Genomic DNA, 16,791 nt, shown 5'->3' on the forward strand with positions numbered 1-16,791 from the left:
AAAAGGGGACAACTATCTCTGGTAATTCACCTGTATCTTTCACTGATAATGTAGTGGGCCTAGAAGTGCAGACTCTGTGCCTTTACTCTCCTGAGTAGATAGCTAGTGACACATTTGCACTTTTTAGTAGCCTTAATGTTCATGTGCATGCTAATAGAAGTACAGGCCATGTGGTTGGTGCTGGCGCACTTATGAAGCTGGTGAAGACAAGGGGCCTCATTACGAGGTATGCCGGTAAGGGAAAAATGATGCCGGTATTTAAATACCGGCATCATTTACCGTTCCGTAGCATTCCGACCCGCAAACCCGATATTAGCGGCATACCAAACAACGGTGCCGCTAATAGCGGCATAGGCACGTACACGCGCACCTTCAGGGAGCAAATACCGGCATGCCGGTGATAGGGGGTAATTCCAACCCACGCATACATGCAAATACCGGCATCGCGAAGCCGGTAATCACGGCCTGCACGATGCCGGCCATACAGGCATCCCAGACCACCCGCAAACAGCAAGCAAGATACAAGGCATTTGCCACAGGTGCATACAATCCCCACAGGTGGAGTCAAAGGAGGCTGTGCCAGTATGAAATGGGCACACCCACACACCACAACCCCCCTCCCCCCCGGTGTAGGCAATGCAGAGTTGCCCAGTACAAAAGGAGCACAACTAAACACCACACCCCTTCCTACACCAAAATGCCACCACTAGCATTTGCAAACATGGCGCAGGAGGACCTGCCTATACTGATACAACTACAGCAACAACTGCAACAAGAACAACAGCAGCAAGAACAGGCAGCACAGAGGAGGCACAGGAGGAGAAGGAGGTTGAGACAGGCCCATCCATCACCACCAGTGCAGCCACCAGAGCCTTGCAGGCAGCCAGCAATACATCGCACCAGACCCAGCCCATTCAACCCTACCCTTAAGCAGATCCACACCCTGTACCGGTTGGACCGTAACAACATCACCACCATAGTGCACATGATACAGAACGACATTGCCAGACACATACGAATATGCACTGCCATCCCCCCACTACCAAAGGTGGTGTCTGTGCCACACTTCCTGGCCACAGGCACCTACCAACACACAGTAGGCCAGCTGCATGGCATTTCACAACCACTATTTTCACGCATGCTGAACCAAGTGCTGGATGCCCTCCAGAAGCACGCAAGAACCCACATATCCCTACCACGGACTGCCCAGGAGATAGCCGAAACCAAAGTATGCTCCCAGGCACTGGCAGGCATGCCCAATTGTGTCGGTGCCATTGACTGCACCCATGTGGAATTGATAGTCCCCCATGCCATAGAGGCCGTGTACCGCAATCGCAAACAACACCACTCCATCAATGTGCAAATGGTATGTGACTCCAGGAAGTTCATCACCCGTTGCTGCGGCCGATTTCCTGGATCAACACATGATGCCATGTTATTGGGTAAATCCACGGTACCCCATCAAATGGAGCGACATGCCGGACCACGTGCCTGGCTGCTTGGTGAGTTGCACAACCGTCCTATAGCAGTGCTTTGGGGTACTGATGTGTGGGGATGCATGAGGGGGGGGACAATACTGCACCTGGGTCGGAATAACAGGTGATTGGAGAATGCATGCAGAGCCAAGCACTCCTGACCTGAACCAGTCAAACTGTACATGACACTTCACTGGGCCACAGATCACAAATAATGCATATCAATGAGAACAAGTAAGAGGCACAACCAGGCCACCATGGTGATGGCAAGCAATGCATGAATGAACAGACGGCTAGTGTGGCTATGTGGGCAGTGTGACCATGCATAGTAAATAATGAACAGCATGAATTGGAGTCAAAACATAGTTGCACTACCACAGCATATCTACCTCAGCATGCATGATTACACCCTGCATCATCTATTGAATGCCAACCAGACTACCACACCTCATGACAGTACAGATTGCACCTAGATAACATTTTTTCATGCTAACAGGGACATGTGCATGGCCACACCAAATAGTTGGCGGCATGACTGTGCTCCCTGAATTACGGGAGTTCAGAGTGACACACACCTATTTGAATCTGCTTGCTGGTGATGGAGGATATCCCTTGAGGCTGTGGCTACACACCTCTGTGCCTAACACGCAGAATGGCCATGAGGAGGAGTACAATTGTGTGCCAACCCGTACCCGTGTTGTCATTGAGCAGACCTTTGGCCTGTCGAAGTGGCGGTTCCACTGCCTCAGCAGGTCTGGTGGGGCACTCCTATATAGGCCTGAGAAGGTGGCAAAGATCACCATGGCCTGTGTCATGCTGCACGACGTGAGTCCGGATAAATGTACCATTGTCACCTGACATTGACATGCATGGGCCGGGTGAGGATGATGAGGACGGAGACGGAGGTGAAGTAGCCCCACTGCCAGTACGTGATGCACGTGATGGCCCTGCCGTACGGCAAGCAAGAATTCAAGTATACTTCTGAAACACAGGGACTATGAAAGACTTGTGTCAGTCAGACACTGGGCCAATATGAACATACCCACAGGGAATGTTGGGAGTTGGTCACTGAACACCGTAACACATTAAATGGATGCACACGAAAAATAACAATGTCCAGCCATGGATTTTTCTTCGCACAACTTGTGTATTATTCAAAACTGGAAAAATGTGCCCACTCCCCCCTCCCAGACCCCGCCAACAAACTCCCTCACCCACCTCACAGATCCCAAATGTCCCCATGTGTGCAACAAACAGTGTTCCCTTCACCAATGTAGTTCTTCACATTGTCATTACCCATACAGTTATTTCCTCAAGACTTTTGGGTCTGGGGGTGCCATGGCCGAGCGACGTGCGCTCCTGCGCGTTAACCGCACAGGGCTCGATTGCACCGAGGTGGAAGGGGTTGTTGTAGTGGAGGTGTCTATTGTCAGTCCCATGGCTGGGCCGAGGTGTTGACGCTGCATTTGCGGGATGTTGGCAAGAAGGGCCTGTGTCAGTGACCCCATGCACTCCCTGAATTCACACGTAGATGCCTCCACGGCAGCTGTATTGGCTGCAATGGCCTTGGCTATGGCCCTCATGGCCTCATTCCCAGGGTCTACCTGTCAATGCATGATTTGCAGCATTGACTCTTGGCGGGCCTCTATCCTTGCCAGGCGAGCCTCGCAGGAGGTGTCGGCCGCAGATGTAGTGTTGGCTGGCAGGGTGGTGGCTGGCAGGGTGGTGGCTGGCAGGGTGGTGGAAGGCACCTGCGTGGGCTCCTCGTCCTGGGCACTGTCCTCCGGGAAGATCCCAATGTCTGATTCTCCAAGGTCTGAGTCATGGAGACACGGATCGTCCAGGCTCTCAGACTCCGCAGGTGGGTGGGGGCTGGCTATGGGGCTTGGGGTGGGTATTCCAGACATGATTCCAGCCTCATCATCCACCTCTGTGGACACAACGTCCGTGGTGGCTGGCGGAACGGCTCCCACTGTTGTGGGTGCCTGCTGCGGTTCTGTCGCTGCAGGTGCCCCCTGTAGGGTTGATGCCTTGCGTGGCACACTGGGTGTTGCTGCAGGCATTTTCTTGGACGGGGGGTGGTGGTGGCCCTGGTCCCTTTGTGTGCACTGGATGTACTTGCACCCCTGTCCTGTGTTCCACCTTCCTCATCAGTGCCTGGGAGATAGAAGAGATGCAGGTCATCAGTGATGTTGTCAAATGGCAGCTATGATGTATTGCGGTGTAATATGTTCATACATTCAGGCATCATTTCATTTCTGGTGAGTGGCATTTGGTGTACTGAGGGGACATGTTGGCAATCAATGCATGGCTGGTGGCATAGCATTGGTTTGATGTGTGTGTGGTGGGTCCCATGGGCATGGTTGGGTCATGTTGCACCTCTGTTGGGATTGGGATTTTAACTCAGCATGCGTGTGGTGCAGGGTGTGGCACTCATTATTCTATGGATGTGTTGATGTAGCCTTGGAACATGCATTGCCTTGCCTAATCTAACTTCCACATCTAACTTCCACATCACTTGTGCCACATCATGTTTTGGTATACGTGGATGTGATGGTTCACTCACCTTCCTCTGTGGTAGTTGCAGCGCCGAACTCCTGGTCTCCTATTCCCTCTATTGATTCCGGGTCAATGAATGCACTTGCAGTCTCTTCCCATGCGGTGAGCTTCACAGGGGAGTGTGGGCCACCGCCTTTCGCCATTGTGGCCCTCCTTTTATCCGCAAGAATCTGACTGACCCGGAGGCAGAGGTCGTCCCAGCGCTTCCGGCAGTCACTTACACTCCTTGGGGTGCTCCCCACTGCCGACACCCTCTGAGCGACCTCATGCCAGACCTGTTTTTTTCTGGTTTGTGCCGCATGCTTGAGGTCTGTGCTCCTGATTGTGTCTGCCTGCTGTTCGAGGGTGTTAGCAAGCATAGTCAGTTCAGCATCAGAAAAAAAAAACTGCTTGCTCTTCCTTTGGTGGCCTTCGACATCCTGCTTCAGTTGTGGCACACAACAGCACGAGTGTAGTGGTGGTTATGGAGGATGGCAATGGATTGTGTTTTTAAAGATGGCCGCCGGCTCATTTCCCGTTCCGACGCGATGACGTAATTTCCGGGTCCTTTTTTGCGACCATGGTAATACCGTGCCGGTATTACCGTGCCGGTGTTTAGTGGTTGTTATGATGCGGTTACGGAATGGGCGGTACCCGCAATGCCGGTATAGGGGGGTTGGTGGGCCGTTACCGGCATGACGGTTTTGCTACTACCGGCATGGGGTAACGCACGTGCTTGCGCACTCGTAATCACCCACTATTAGCGGGTTCATACGAACACGGACCTGCTCATTCCGGCATGCCGGTAATGAACCCGGTTTTACCGGGCAACTCGTAATGAGGCCCAATGTCTCTGCTTCTGTTTTGGGGGTTTTAAGGTTGCCCGTACATGTTGGGAGCATTAAATGTATAAGTCATACATATTTTTTATTGGAGGACTTATAACAGGCTTTAGAGTAGAAGGGCAGGGCCTTTGTAACCCACTTCCCTTCCACAGGCAATGTTTAGTGCCAGTACTCCGGCATGTCAGGATGCAGCAGAGTCTTGCATGTGCCAGAACTCATTCAGCAGACCTGTGGGTGAAAGATCCAGCATGTTTGCTCATTAACATATTTTTAATTAGCAAACACACCTATCTGATTAGCAATGTTGTACTAATATTTTTGATGTCACCAGAAGCTATGTGTACCCAACACATAAACTGAGCAACATTTATGTGTACCAATAAAGTAAGACATTAGTGAGATGAGTCTGTAAAATGTAAAGGTTTGCTGCATGAATGACACTGGTTAACAATTATTTGAAAAAGAAAGAACTTTTCATGACTAGCCCTCATGCACAGGTCTTTGCCACTTTTAAGAGTAGATGATTACTGCTGCACTCTCTCCATTAGCCCATTTGGACTTGCAGTGAACAGAGAAAAAGAGGGTGTAGAGAGCCCTGTGGGCAAGAGATAAATGCAGTGTGGGCTGTGCTTTCAATGAACAGGGTAATTTAAATAGCTAGCTTATCTACACAAATGTCAATTTAATTAGCAAACCCACAGAATGCCATTGCAAATTACTATGCAACACTGCTTATTTTATGCCTTGTATGTTAATTGGAAGTGTGCAGATAATAAGAGGATTACCTGATCAATGACAGGCTTGCATCTTACTATAAACACGGGGGGGGGGGTCACAGCCTGGAAAGTGCTGTATATGCATCCCCTTCAAGGGCTACAACTTTGCTTGGGTTCTGTATGACCCTATCTCCCTGACTGTGCCTTATGGCAAGTAAATGGTGGAGGCAGTAGCAGATTGCCCTGCTCATAAGGCAGCAGATTGCAGTTTGTGGGCAAGAAACTGATCCAGTTCCGGAAGGTACCCCAGGCTCCCACCCTACTTACGAGCATGTTCACTGGTTCAAATAATGAAATCTGATGGTGCATGACGGACCAATGAGTTTCCAATTTTGTTTGTATAAAAAAGTTCTAACCATTGCTTGACCCTTAGGTCTTGCTGGTTGTTTGTCATTGCAGTTCTGAACACTAACTGATTTATCTTGTTTATTTGTTATAAGTGACAGGTAGTCATATTTGCCATGAAAATAGTTCATTAAAACACAAACCTGCATACAACATTTCATTTGGGCAACAGGCCTATTGTTGAAAGAATATCTTCTATATAGACCCTGACTATCCTCTCCTTTTGATCAGTGTCTATGTACTGAGCATTTCCATTTCCAAGCAAAGGTCAGAGTTATATCTCTGTTACATTGACACAACTCCCTCCATGAAGACCTACTTCCTTACTGCTTCTACTATCCAGACACTGAGAAAACTCTACTTTCACTGCACCTTGAGGTGATCCATTTGATTGGCACTCTATGTCTTGCACCTAGGTACACTAAATGGTAGTTAAAACATTTGAACTGTTTAAACTAATGATGGTTTGTTCAAGGATAAACAGACTTTTCAGATCCCAGCTCACTATGTGCCCACGGTGCTGCATTAATATTTGTTTTCTCATGTGCATGATGAAGGATTATTATAGCGATGTCCTCAAAAGCAAGTGTGAGCTAATATTGTCAAACACAAGAATATAGTTTCTGTGTTTATGTGTACGTCCATGATGCAACAAATAGAAAAACATTGGAAAACATGCTTAGATGATTCAGAGTACACACCTAAATTAGGCCCTAGTGATAGCCCTCCCCTGTTGTCAGCTCCCCGCCCCCTTGTTTAAATTCCTTGCAATCTGCTTCCCTCTCCGTGAACTTCCCCCATGACTTGTAAAGCGCTTTGTTGCAACCTGAAGCTAGGTTAGCGTTAAATATGCCATGATCGTAAAAATAATAATTGTACTTTTTAAAAAATGTCCCCTAAAATGCTGAACGATTTTTATGGTTCATAATTGAAGGAAAAATATGTAGTGCATGTTAACCCAACACATTGCATACATCTTCAACCAAAACTGCATATGCCCTTTTAAAAACTAGCTTTTCATTTCATGTGACTTGTTTAAGGTCTATAGCATACTGTCTTTCTTCATTCGCCACCGGCCGACTGACTTTTCTGAGATTCAGCTATCACAAAGTCTTTTGTCACCATCACGGATAAGCACAAAATATATCTGATTGATATCAAGATGTAGTGTTAGCAAAGGTCACTAATCATATCAGGGTGCATAATTTGCACTCACCACTAGCCATTTGCTAGTGATATTTCACTCTTGCAGAGTAGGTAATGGTTTACTGTGTGTATTTGTAGAACTGTGATGGCAAGTGACTTTTCTATGGCTGGCTATTAGCTTGCAACTTGAATTGTTGCACTCTCCTCACATGTTGCGTACTCACAGCCGGACCATCCTGTGCGGCACTTGTGAAAATGGCCACCAATGCTCTGCAGGAATCCACAAGACTAACAGGCTTATTTTTAGATCGGTTTAGTCTAGTCAGGTAATGGCTGTGTACGTGTCTGATGTCTCCCGTTCGCCCAATGATCTCCTGCCCCTCCCCGAGCATAATGCAATTGTAAGAACAGTTTTCTCCACCTCCGGACACTGGCTTTTGCTCCCATGCTCCCTACACACCGTACAATAGAACACTTTCCTTTTCAAATCCAGTTACTTCCATTTATCCTCAATTAGCTTTTAAAAGTGCTCCATATCAAACACCATCAATTTGATAATTAATGTCTATGTGTGTGGGGCGGGGGGCAACACTGTGTGTAACCTGACTATGGAATAAAAGAATTCACTTTTAGGATAAGGTAAATGTATGAACAAATTAATGGTCTAATTCATTAAATCTTTCATGTCAATTAGGTTGCAAAGGATGTATCTGTTCGACTGCACCACGAACTTGAAAATGTAGAGGAAAAGCGTACGAAAACAGAAGAGGAAAATGAGAAGCTAAGGCAACAGCTTATCGAGGTGGAGATAACTAAGCAAGCTTTGCAAAATGAACTGGAAAGGGTGAAAGAGGTAAGTGGTTTTTTATAAGCCATCTGACTGGATGATTAAAAACAATTCCTGGCACCACTTGCAAAAATTGATTTTGAATCATGGGTTGTGTTAGGGAGCAGAAGCCTGAGAAGGACACAGATGTGTCATGATTGTGGCTAAAGACTTTTATCATAAAGAAAATAAAACCCTTGCTTTCTCTATCTCTAAAAGGGGTTCCCTGCCTCAACTAAAACACTATGGATTTGGGCAGGATATCCAAAAATAAAGAGTCCACCGTCCTGTGTCAGAAACCTATCACCTTCCCTTACTCATATAACTAAACTAAATGATTGGTGACTCTTCTTGGTGCAGAAGAATGGCTCTCTTCTTCTTGAGAGCGGACTATGGTTCCAGTGGTCCCGAGGGACTGTTTCCTGAGGGAATGACTCCCTCCCCCAGGTCGCAATCCCCTTCAAAGGCACAGCACAAAGTACCAGATTGAAAGTCCCAGTTCACTTATAAAACATTGTTTCAATACCAAAACATCAACATTCCTTATTGCTCGTAGTGGTTCTTCACCATGGGCGCCCTGAAGAATGCCTCCCTTCTCCATGTGCTTTGTTTCTATGTCCAGGAAGAATGTCTCCCTTCTACTGGTCTTCTTAAGTACAGTTCATAACATCAGAGGTAATGCCTCTCTTCCCCTGGCTTTATTTAAGCAACCTTCTTTACATTATGGTTCCTGAAATACCAGGAGGAATGACTCATTTCCCTTCGTCTGTTTCAGGCTTCTCATAATGCTCCCAACTCCAGGGTGGAATGACTCCCTTCCCCTGGTATTTCTTACATTCAGATTACTATCTCCCACATTAGATTTGGCATTCAGCCTTGTGGGTGTGGTCCCAGACCTTTGAGCTTCTCTGTTGGTTATATAGCCACACTGGTTCACTAAAATGCCAGGCATTGCAATTGTCCTTACAATGTTTACACTCTCTTCCGTGTCGTTTGGGTTCTGCGACCCTTATTCCACTTCTTTTTTTTTATTTTAAAATTTTATATTTATTGGTTTTACAAAGAACAGAAAATGCAAACAATGTTTAAACACAGTTGTACGTCCCTCAGGAGGGCAAGTCAGGCACGAGATGCAAATTAGAACGATATGCCAAGAGTCTCTTAGTCGTGCGACAGTCCCAATTACCTGAGTATGCTTCGTTGGCTGTTTGCCGTACTTCCTCCCCACCCTCCCCCCCCTCCCACTTGGTTTATTGTACATCACAAATGCAATCATCTAACATTAGTATCGGTATCGTGCGGTTGGCACAGGGCTAAGCATTGCAAGATATTGGCAGCCGGACTTAGGTGACTCGCTTCTTGTATTTCGTATCGTCCTTTGGGCGTGGTATCATTCGGTCGGGTTTTGAGGCTCCTCTGATTGGGAGGCAGAAGGGGGTGAGATATATGTGTTCTTGAAGTCCATCCATAGGGTTTCACATTTCGCAGATTTGTTGTGCAAGGAGGCGGTGATCTTTCCATCACATAAATATTTGTAGCGATTTTGATCCATTCGGCCTTCCCTGGGATCAGGTGAGACTTCCATTTGGTCGCTATAAGGGCTCTTGCCGCCAACAACAGCTGGGGGGCCAGGCCTTTCACCCGGAGCCACTCTTCCTCGTCTCTTTCAAGGCCAAACAAAACAAGGTGTGGGTCGGGTTCTCTGTGAATATCATCTATCTCCTTAATCCATCCCAGAACCTCAGTCCAGAACAGCTTGATGCGCGGACAGCTCCACCACATGTGCCAATAATTGGCATTTTCTCCACACCTCCTCCAGCATTTCGGGCTCATGGATTGGGACATTTTAGAGAGTCGGAGTGGGTCATAATGCCATCTGTGTAGGAGCTTTATTGCATGGAGTTTGTACTGGCTGGAGATGGAGGATTTGGGTGCGGCTTTGCACATCAGGTCCCATTGGTCGGGGAGTATCTCTTCACCTAAGTCTTTTTCCCATCTGGCTTTGAGGGGTTCCGTGTTGCCACCTCCTGCTGCTAAAAGTGTTTGGTACATCACGGATATGAGGCCTTTCATTTCTGATCTGGAGTCCAGAAGTTTTTCAAAGGCGGTGAGGTCTCTTCTCAATTTTACTCTCCATTCAGGTTTTGTCAACACCCCTTTTAGTTGGATAAAGTGAAATGTCGATAAGGTACCTATCCCCAGCGCCGTTGTCAGGTCCGGTAGTGTAATGAACGAATCTTTTCTCTGAAGTTGTCCTACCCTTTCAAGGCCCGCTTCATACCATGACTGGAATCGTTCCAGGTTCGGAATATGGTCATTTACGCCAGGAGACCATAGGTGACTGAGCGGGGATGGCCAGGTGGTGACTTCTCGCATCTCTTTCCCGGTGCGCCATATGCTCAATATAGTACTCAATATGGGATGATGTCTGATTTTCCTCTGCACCCGTTGGTAAGGGGACCAAAGCCATTCTGCTACTGTGGCGGGGGACAGATAGTGGTTATCCATCTGGACCCATTGTAGGTGTTTGTGGTCCCTAAGGTGTGGGATTAGGACACGTAACTGGGCAGCTTTATAATAATTCCTTAAGTCAGGAAGACCCACCCCTCCTTTTTCTGTGGGGAGAATAAGCGTGTCGTATGAGACCCTCGGTCTCTTCCCCTGCCAGATGAACCGCAGCATGGTCCTCCGGGCCTCGACAAAGAATTGGTTGGGTATCACGGTCGGTAACATCTGGAAGGGGTATAGAAAGCGAGGGAGGCACACCATCTTGACGGCGTTAATACGCCCCAGCCATGAGATCGTCAGTTTACTCCATTTCTCGAGGTCTCTTTCGAAGCTTCGGAGAAGCGGGGGGAAGTTGGCCTCGTAAAGGTCATCTAGGGTTCTAGTAATCTCTATACCTAGGTATTGTAGTGCCTCATGTTCTATTTTGAGCCCAAGGGAGAGGAACTTTGCCTCATTTTCAACTGGGGCACCTTGGAGGGGAAAGAGGGTGGACTTAGACATATTCACTTTGAATCCGGAGAACCGACCGTATTCTTCTATTAGGGCTATGGCATGAGGGATTGAGGTCATAGGTCTGGTTAAATGTAGGAGGATGTCATCAGCGTACAACGTTGCTTTGTATTCGGTCCCTCCCAGCCATATTCCCTCTATTCGGGAGTCGTCTCTGAGCTTTTGTGCCAGAGGCTCCAGGGATAGTGCGAACAGGATCGCTGAGAGCGGGCATCCCTGTCTGGTCCCCCTTTGCAGTTCAAACCACCTGGAGTATTCTCCGTTAACGAAGATTGACGCTGTGGGAGAGGTATATAGTGCTCGTATCCCATCGCAGAATTTGGGGCCTATTCCTACTTTCTGGAGGACTGCACCCAGGAAGTCCCATTCCACCCTGTCAAAAGCCTTTTCCGCGTCAATTGATAGGAGGGCCGGGTCATTTTGAAGACTGTGTCCGGCGTGGACAAGGTGCAGAGTCTTACGCATGGTGTCGGCACCCTGCCTGCCGAGAATGAATCCGACCTGGTCGGAGTGGACTAGTTTGGGCATTAAAGTTTCTAGTCTGGCAGCCAGTACCCTAGCATAAATCTTCGCGTCCAGATTGAGGAGGGAAATGGGGCGATACGATCCACATAATTTGGGGTTTCTACCTTCTTTAGGGATGACAGATATGAGGGCTTTCTTAAAGGAATCTGGGGCGGTCCCAGAGCTCACTATCTCGTTAAAGAGTTCCGTAAGGAAGGGTGACAATTGATCGGCGAAGGTCTTATAGAAACCGGCCGTGTAGCCATCTTCGCCCGGCGACTTCCCTATTTTAAGTCGCTTGATTGCATCTCTCGTTTCGCTTTCAGTTATGGGACTATCAAGGAGTTCGGCTTCCGTTTGCGTTACTGTAGGGATGGTGATTGGGGACAGATAGGACGCTATGTCAGAGTGAGCCGATAGGAGCTCGGATGTATATAAGTTTTCATAGAAGGTGGCAAAACGCTCGGGTATTGAGCAGGGTAGGTGAGTCGTGGGGCTAGTGGGTTCTGATATCTCCTTAACCTTGCGTTCCTCTCTCCGTTCCCTGAGCTTGGCAGCTAAGAGTGCATCGGCTTTGTCACCTTTTTCATAGTATGTCTGTTTCAGAAGTTGCAATTTCCGCACCACCTGGCCATGTTCCACCAGTCGTAGCTCTTCTCTTTTGCGGTGGGCCATGTCCAGTTTGGCGGGATCCATTTCTGTTTCATCTCTCAATTCGCTCTCGAGTTGGTGTATTTCACTGCGTAACTTGTATTCGACAATCCTCCGCTCTCTCTTTTTAGAGGAGCCCTCGCGTATTAGCACGCCTCTCCACGTAGCTTTCCCAGCTTCCCAGATCACTTGTTTGGAGACCTCTCCATTGTCATTTGTCCTGAAATATTCTTCAATCTCGGTCTCCATTTCTCCCCTGAAAACCACATCAGTCCAAAGGGACTCGTTGCAGCGCCAAGATCCTCCGGCGACCGGCAGATCAGCCCAGTCGACGTCTGCCAGTACCATATCGTGGTCTGTCCATGTAATCGGAACTATACTGGAGTGGCTTGTGGACTTCGCAAGATCAGACGAGAGGAATATATAGTCTATGCGTGTGAATGTGCCATGAGGGTTCGAGTAGAAAGTGAAGCCCTTTTCGTCATGGTGCTGTGCTCTCCATACATCACGTAGATCGTATAACTCCATCAGGGCTGCGAATTCGGTGCGGGACCCTCTGTGCTGGTTCCGCGTGTCGGGGTTGCCCGGTCTCCAGTCTACGGATGGGTCCATCCACTGGTTGAAGTCGCCTCCCACCACGAGATGGCCTGCAGTTTCCAGCACTATTTTGGGAATCGTTTTCCTAAGGAATGCAGTCTGTCCGGTATTGGGCGAGTACACTGTGGCAATCGTGACCTGGATCCTTGCAATTTTCCCCACAATCAAGAGGGCTCGTCCGCTCACATCTGACCAGGACTTCTCTAATTCAAACCCAACTCCTTTCTTAATGAGGATTCCAACCCCTCCCTTTCTGAGCGGACCAGAGCCCCAAAATTCCGTGCCTCCACTAGTCCCCAGAACTGTCCGCTCCTCACCCCTCGCAAATTTCGTCTCCTGTATGAGGAGAATGTCTATGCCAGACCTTCGAAATTCTCTATGTACCAGTGACCTCTTGGTAGGAGAGTTCAGTCCCTTCACATTGATTGACTCAATTCTGAGAAGGCCCTTGCCCTTGACCTTCTCATGTGATGCCATTGGCGGTTTGTAGTCTGGAATCCTTCGCCACCAGAGTCCGGAAAGACCTGCGAATACCCTGTGTCATCGCAAATACGACATCTTGAAGCGAGTGCAGTGTTATTTGTACATTTCCCAAGTGTTCATTACCTCTCTCCCCTTCTCTTGTGTCCCACCATAGTCGGTGGCGTTCGTTTGAGCGTAGGAACAGGGTGTGCTGCGTCAGCAGCCGTTGACGGCGTCCGGAACGGACTAGGTGGAAACGTATGGTCCGTTGGCGGACCATCAGTGGGAACCGTCGTCCCACGGTCCCAATCAGATTACCCATCGCTACTTAAGGATGAGCCCCCTTCTCCTTTCCCCCTCCCCCAAACATTATACAGTCTCAACAACAGTAACAACAAAACAGGTGAAAAATTCCAACGTTACGTGTGGTTTACTGGTCTCTCCGCGGGAGTTCACATCACTTTTCGGTCCGGAGGGATGCCCCGCCAGCGGCGGCATCCATTCGGCGGGGTCCGCCATGTAACAATCTCCGCGGGAGACAGCACCGCTTATTGTGGCTATGGATGTGGTCAGCTCGAATTTCGCCTAGGTTCCTTGGCTCAGGTCTGCTCGGGAGTGTTGTTGGGATGCCTATATTTTCTTGATCCCTTCACCCTCTTGCGCCTAGGGCCCTGGAGTTCCCACTGCATTCCCGGGCGCTCGCCGTCGTCACCTTCCTTGCTTCCCTGGTTCGCTCCAAGGAGATCGGCGATGCAATCTTTGATTTCTTCTTCGGAGCGTAGGATCAATTTCCTCCTGCCATGCTCGAAGGTAAGCGAGAAAGGGTATCCCCATCTGTACCTTATGTTTTGGTCTTTCAGCCATTTCGTCAGGGGGCTGCAAAGGCGTCTCAGGGCTAGCGTCAGTGAAGACAAGTCTTGAAAGATGGTGATTTGCGCGCCCCCCATCGTGAGCGGGCCACCAGACCTGGCTTTTTCAAGAATTCTGGTTTTGTCTTGATATCGGTGGAATTTGGCCAGTACAGAGCGTGGGCCGCCGGGCGGTCCTCCAGCTCTGTGTATGCGTTCAGTCTTGGGTTCATCAATGTCTTCATCAGCTGTTAGTATTTTGATGATGTCGTGGATGGCATCTCCGAGGTCTTTCTCAGTTTCACCGTCACGTTCCGGAATGCCGAAAAAGCGAAGGTTATTTCTCCTTTCCCTGTTTTCCAGGTCATCCATCTTAAGCCTTGCCTCAATCTCCCTTTTCTCGATGTTGCGGATTCGTACATCCATTTGAGTTTCGAGGGTGTCAATTGAAGTCTGATTGTTCTCCACGCTTTCCAATCGTTCCTCGAAGCTGTCCATTCTCTGGGTGATTTTGTCGATTTTGCCGCCAAGGCTGGCACCCATGTTTTTTATTTCAGACAGTAGAGTGGCAATGTCTCCTTTGGTGGCCGCAGCTCCTGCCTCCGATGGGTCCGTGGCCATAGTGTCTATGGTCCTAGAGGGTGCGGGGAATGGATCGTAGGCAAATTTGGCCAGTTTGTGGCGCGGGTCCATGCGCCAAATCCCGGGTTAGAGGAGGCACACGCCCCTGAATAGGGGGCCCTACCCTCTGGGAGGATGTACGGGTGGCAGGCTCGGTGTTGTCGTTTGTTCTCGGCACTTCGTGTGATATGGGCCGATTCCTCGGGTCAGGTCAGCGGGGGGTCACGGGGTAGGGTATTGCTGCTATGCTCGTCCAGGAATGGGGTCACCTGTGCGTTCTAGGCGACTTCTGTTGAGACCCTCCCTGCCAGATTGCTGGGAATCCGTTGCACGTGGAGCGCGATGTTTGGGCAGTGTTCGGTGTCCCCCACGCAGGGTTTACATGGTCCAGAAGCGTGCCTAGGCGGGGGTTGCCCCGTATGTAGTGCTGGGTTAGCGGGCTACCCTTGTCCCTTCAGTATGGCGTTTGGCGCAGGGAGCGTATGCCAGGGCAGTCAGCAGTTAGGGGCGATGGTCACTTGGAAATCGGTCTTTTATACGGACCGTGTTGTAGGCTGTGTCCTTCCCTGAATGCGGCGTCTCGCGGTCTTCTCAGCCTTCGGGGGGGTCTTTCCGCACCTCTACAGCAAGGAGGGAGGACTCGGGGCCGTGCGCCGTGGTTCAGGGCTCACCGTCGGGATCTGGCGCAGCCCGGTGTGTAGAGGCACCTCGCTACCCCCGGTGGAGCCGGGGGCAGCAGCACAAGTATAGGGGTCCGGGTCCAGCAGGCAACAACTGCAGGGATCAGCGCCCTGCTTGATCCAGAGCGTGTTCGGTTCCCGGGGCACAATTCACCACACGCGCCGTCCGCAGTGGGGGAGGTGCGTGTGTCACGCGGCGCTGCCGGGGCACGGGCCCTGGCGCCGCGGAGTCTCGCGGTGGGGGTCTCCACTTATCCCGTGCTCATATGCCGGTCCCGGGGGGCGTCACCTTTCTGGGGTCCCGCGTCTGGTCTTCTCCATGGGCCTGGGGCGCGGACCGTCACCGCCAGAGAGGCCCGTCACGGAAGCCGCCGCACTCGAGTCTCCTGTAGTGCGGCGGGCGGGCGCTCCTTAAAACACCTCGTTCTCAGCGAAAACGGGCCCGATTTTCGTCGGGTTTCTTCTCCTCTGCAGGGGGGTCTCCTCAGACCATAGGATTTAGCACTTTCACAGTGGGGGGGCCGTCAGCGGGGGCTCGTGCCGCTATTTTGGGACCATGGGGGCGGTGCTCACACGGAGAGGACGTTCATCCGTGCGCCCCCTGGTGGCCAGTCTCCTTATTCCACTTCTAATTGCCTTTTCATAATCTTTCTCATGGGCTCCCTTTCAGCCCTTGTCTTCAGGGTATCTTCTCCCTTCATTATGGGGCCCTCTGCCCTTCTTCTGTCCCCACCATCTAGCCCCGATAAACCCCTACCTCCAGGTGGCTTCAGTTTGGGCTCCGGATGGCCCAGGACTCAGTCTTCTTCTTTGTATGCTCTCCACGGGGTCTGTTCCAGCTACGGCAACTATGTTGCTGCTGCGTCCCGCTGGTCTGCCTTTCCGATGCTGAGCTCTCAGTCCCTTTCCTTCCGTCAGGGTTAGCAGCTTGCTTCCAGTCTAGGTCAGGGTCCTTCCAGCTCTGACCCTGCAAGGAGGCTACAGCTTCTCGCCTCGCGTCTCGGTCTGCTCGGATTCCCTTTGCCGTACTGCCGACCTGCTTACGGGTCCTCCAGGGAAGGATGAGCACTGTCTCAAGTCCTTCTTCCCTTTTTCTGTTCCACATATTATTACATTGTCCATATTGACTAAAATGTTTAACTTTGTGGGCATTCACCATTGCTCTGCGGCTCTTCTTCGTCTCAGTCTTCAGGTCTATTTCTCTTCCTCGTCTCAGCATTGGTGTTACAAAGATATATAGAGGAATGAGCTAGGGTAGAGGAAGACAAGGAAGGAGGTGTGTACGAGGTGTTGAAAATACTGCGTTAGCTCATGTTGTCCCCCTCAGAGGGGGAATCCTTCCCCATGTGATCCTCCAGCTGAGTACCACCACCAGGGGGATTATCGGGTAGCGGCCTCACCGCCCTGGCCTCCTGAAGAGGGTCTCCCCCTCGGGGAGATGGGACAGCATCATAGCATT

The 16,791-nt window shown here is 49.9% G+C and overlaps 1 protein-coding gene across 1 annotated transcript in view; it reads left to right on the plus strand.

Moving 5' to 3' along the window:
* The window catches only part of MTCL3 (MTCL family member 3), a 120,075-nt gene that overhangs the window by 29,263 nt on the left and 74,021 nt on the right, over positions 1-16,791 (plus strand). Inside the window, exon 4 of the mRNA XM_069607497.1 lies at positions 7,820-7,978. Within this exon, the coding sequence (XP_069463598.1) occupies positions 7,820-7,978 (159 nt within the window). The remainder of the gene's footprint in view (positions 1-7,819; positions 7,979-16,791) is intronic.

Source organism: Ambystoma mexicanum, chromosome 4q, assembly GCF_040938575.1.
Source record: "Ambystoma mexicanum isolate Mex_15411 chromosome 4q, UKY_AmexF1_1, whole genome shotgun sequence".
Classification (NCBI taxonomy): Eukaryota; Metazoa; Chordata; class Amphibia; order Caudata; family Ambystomatidae; genus Ambystoma; species Ambystoma mexicanum.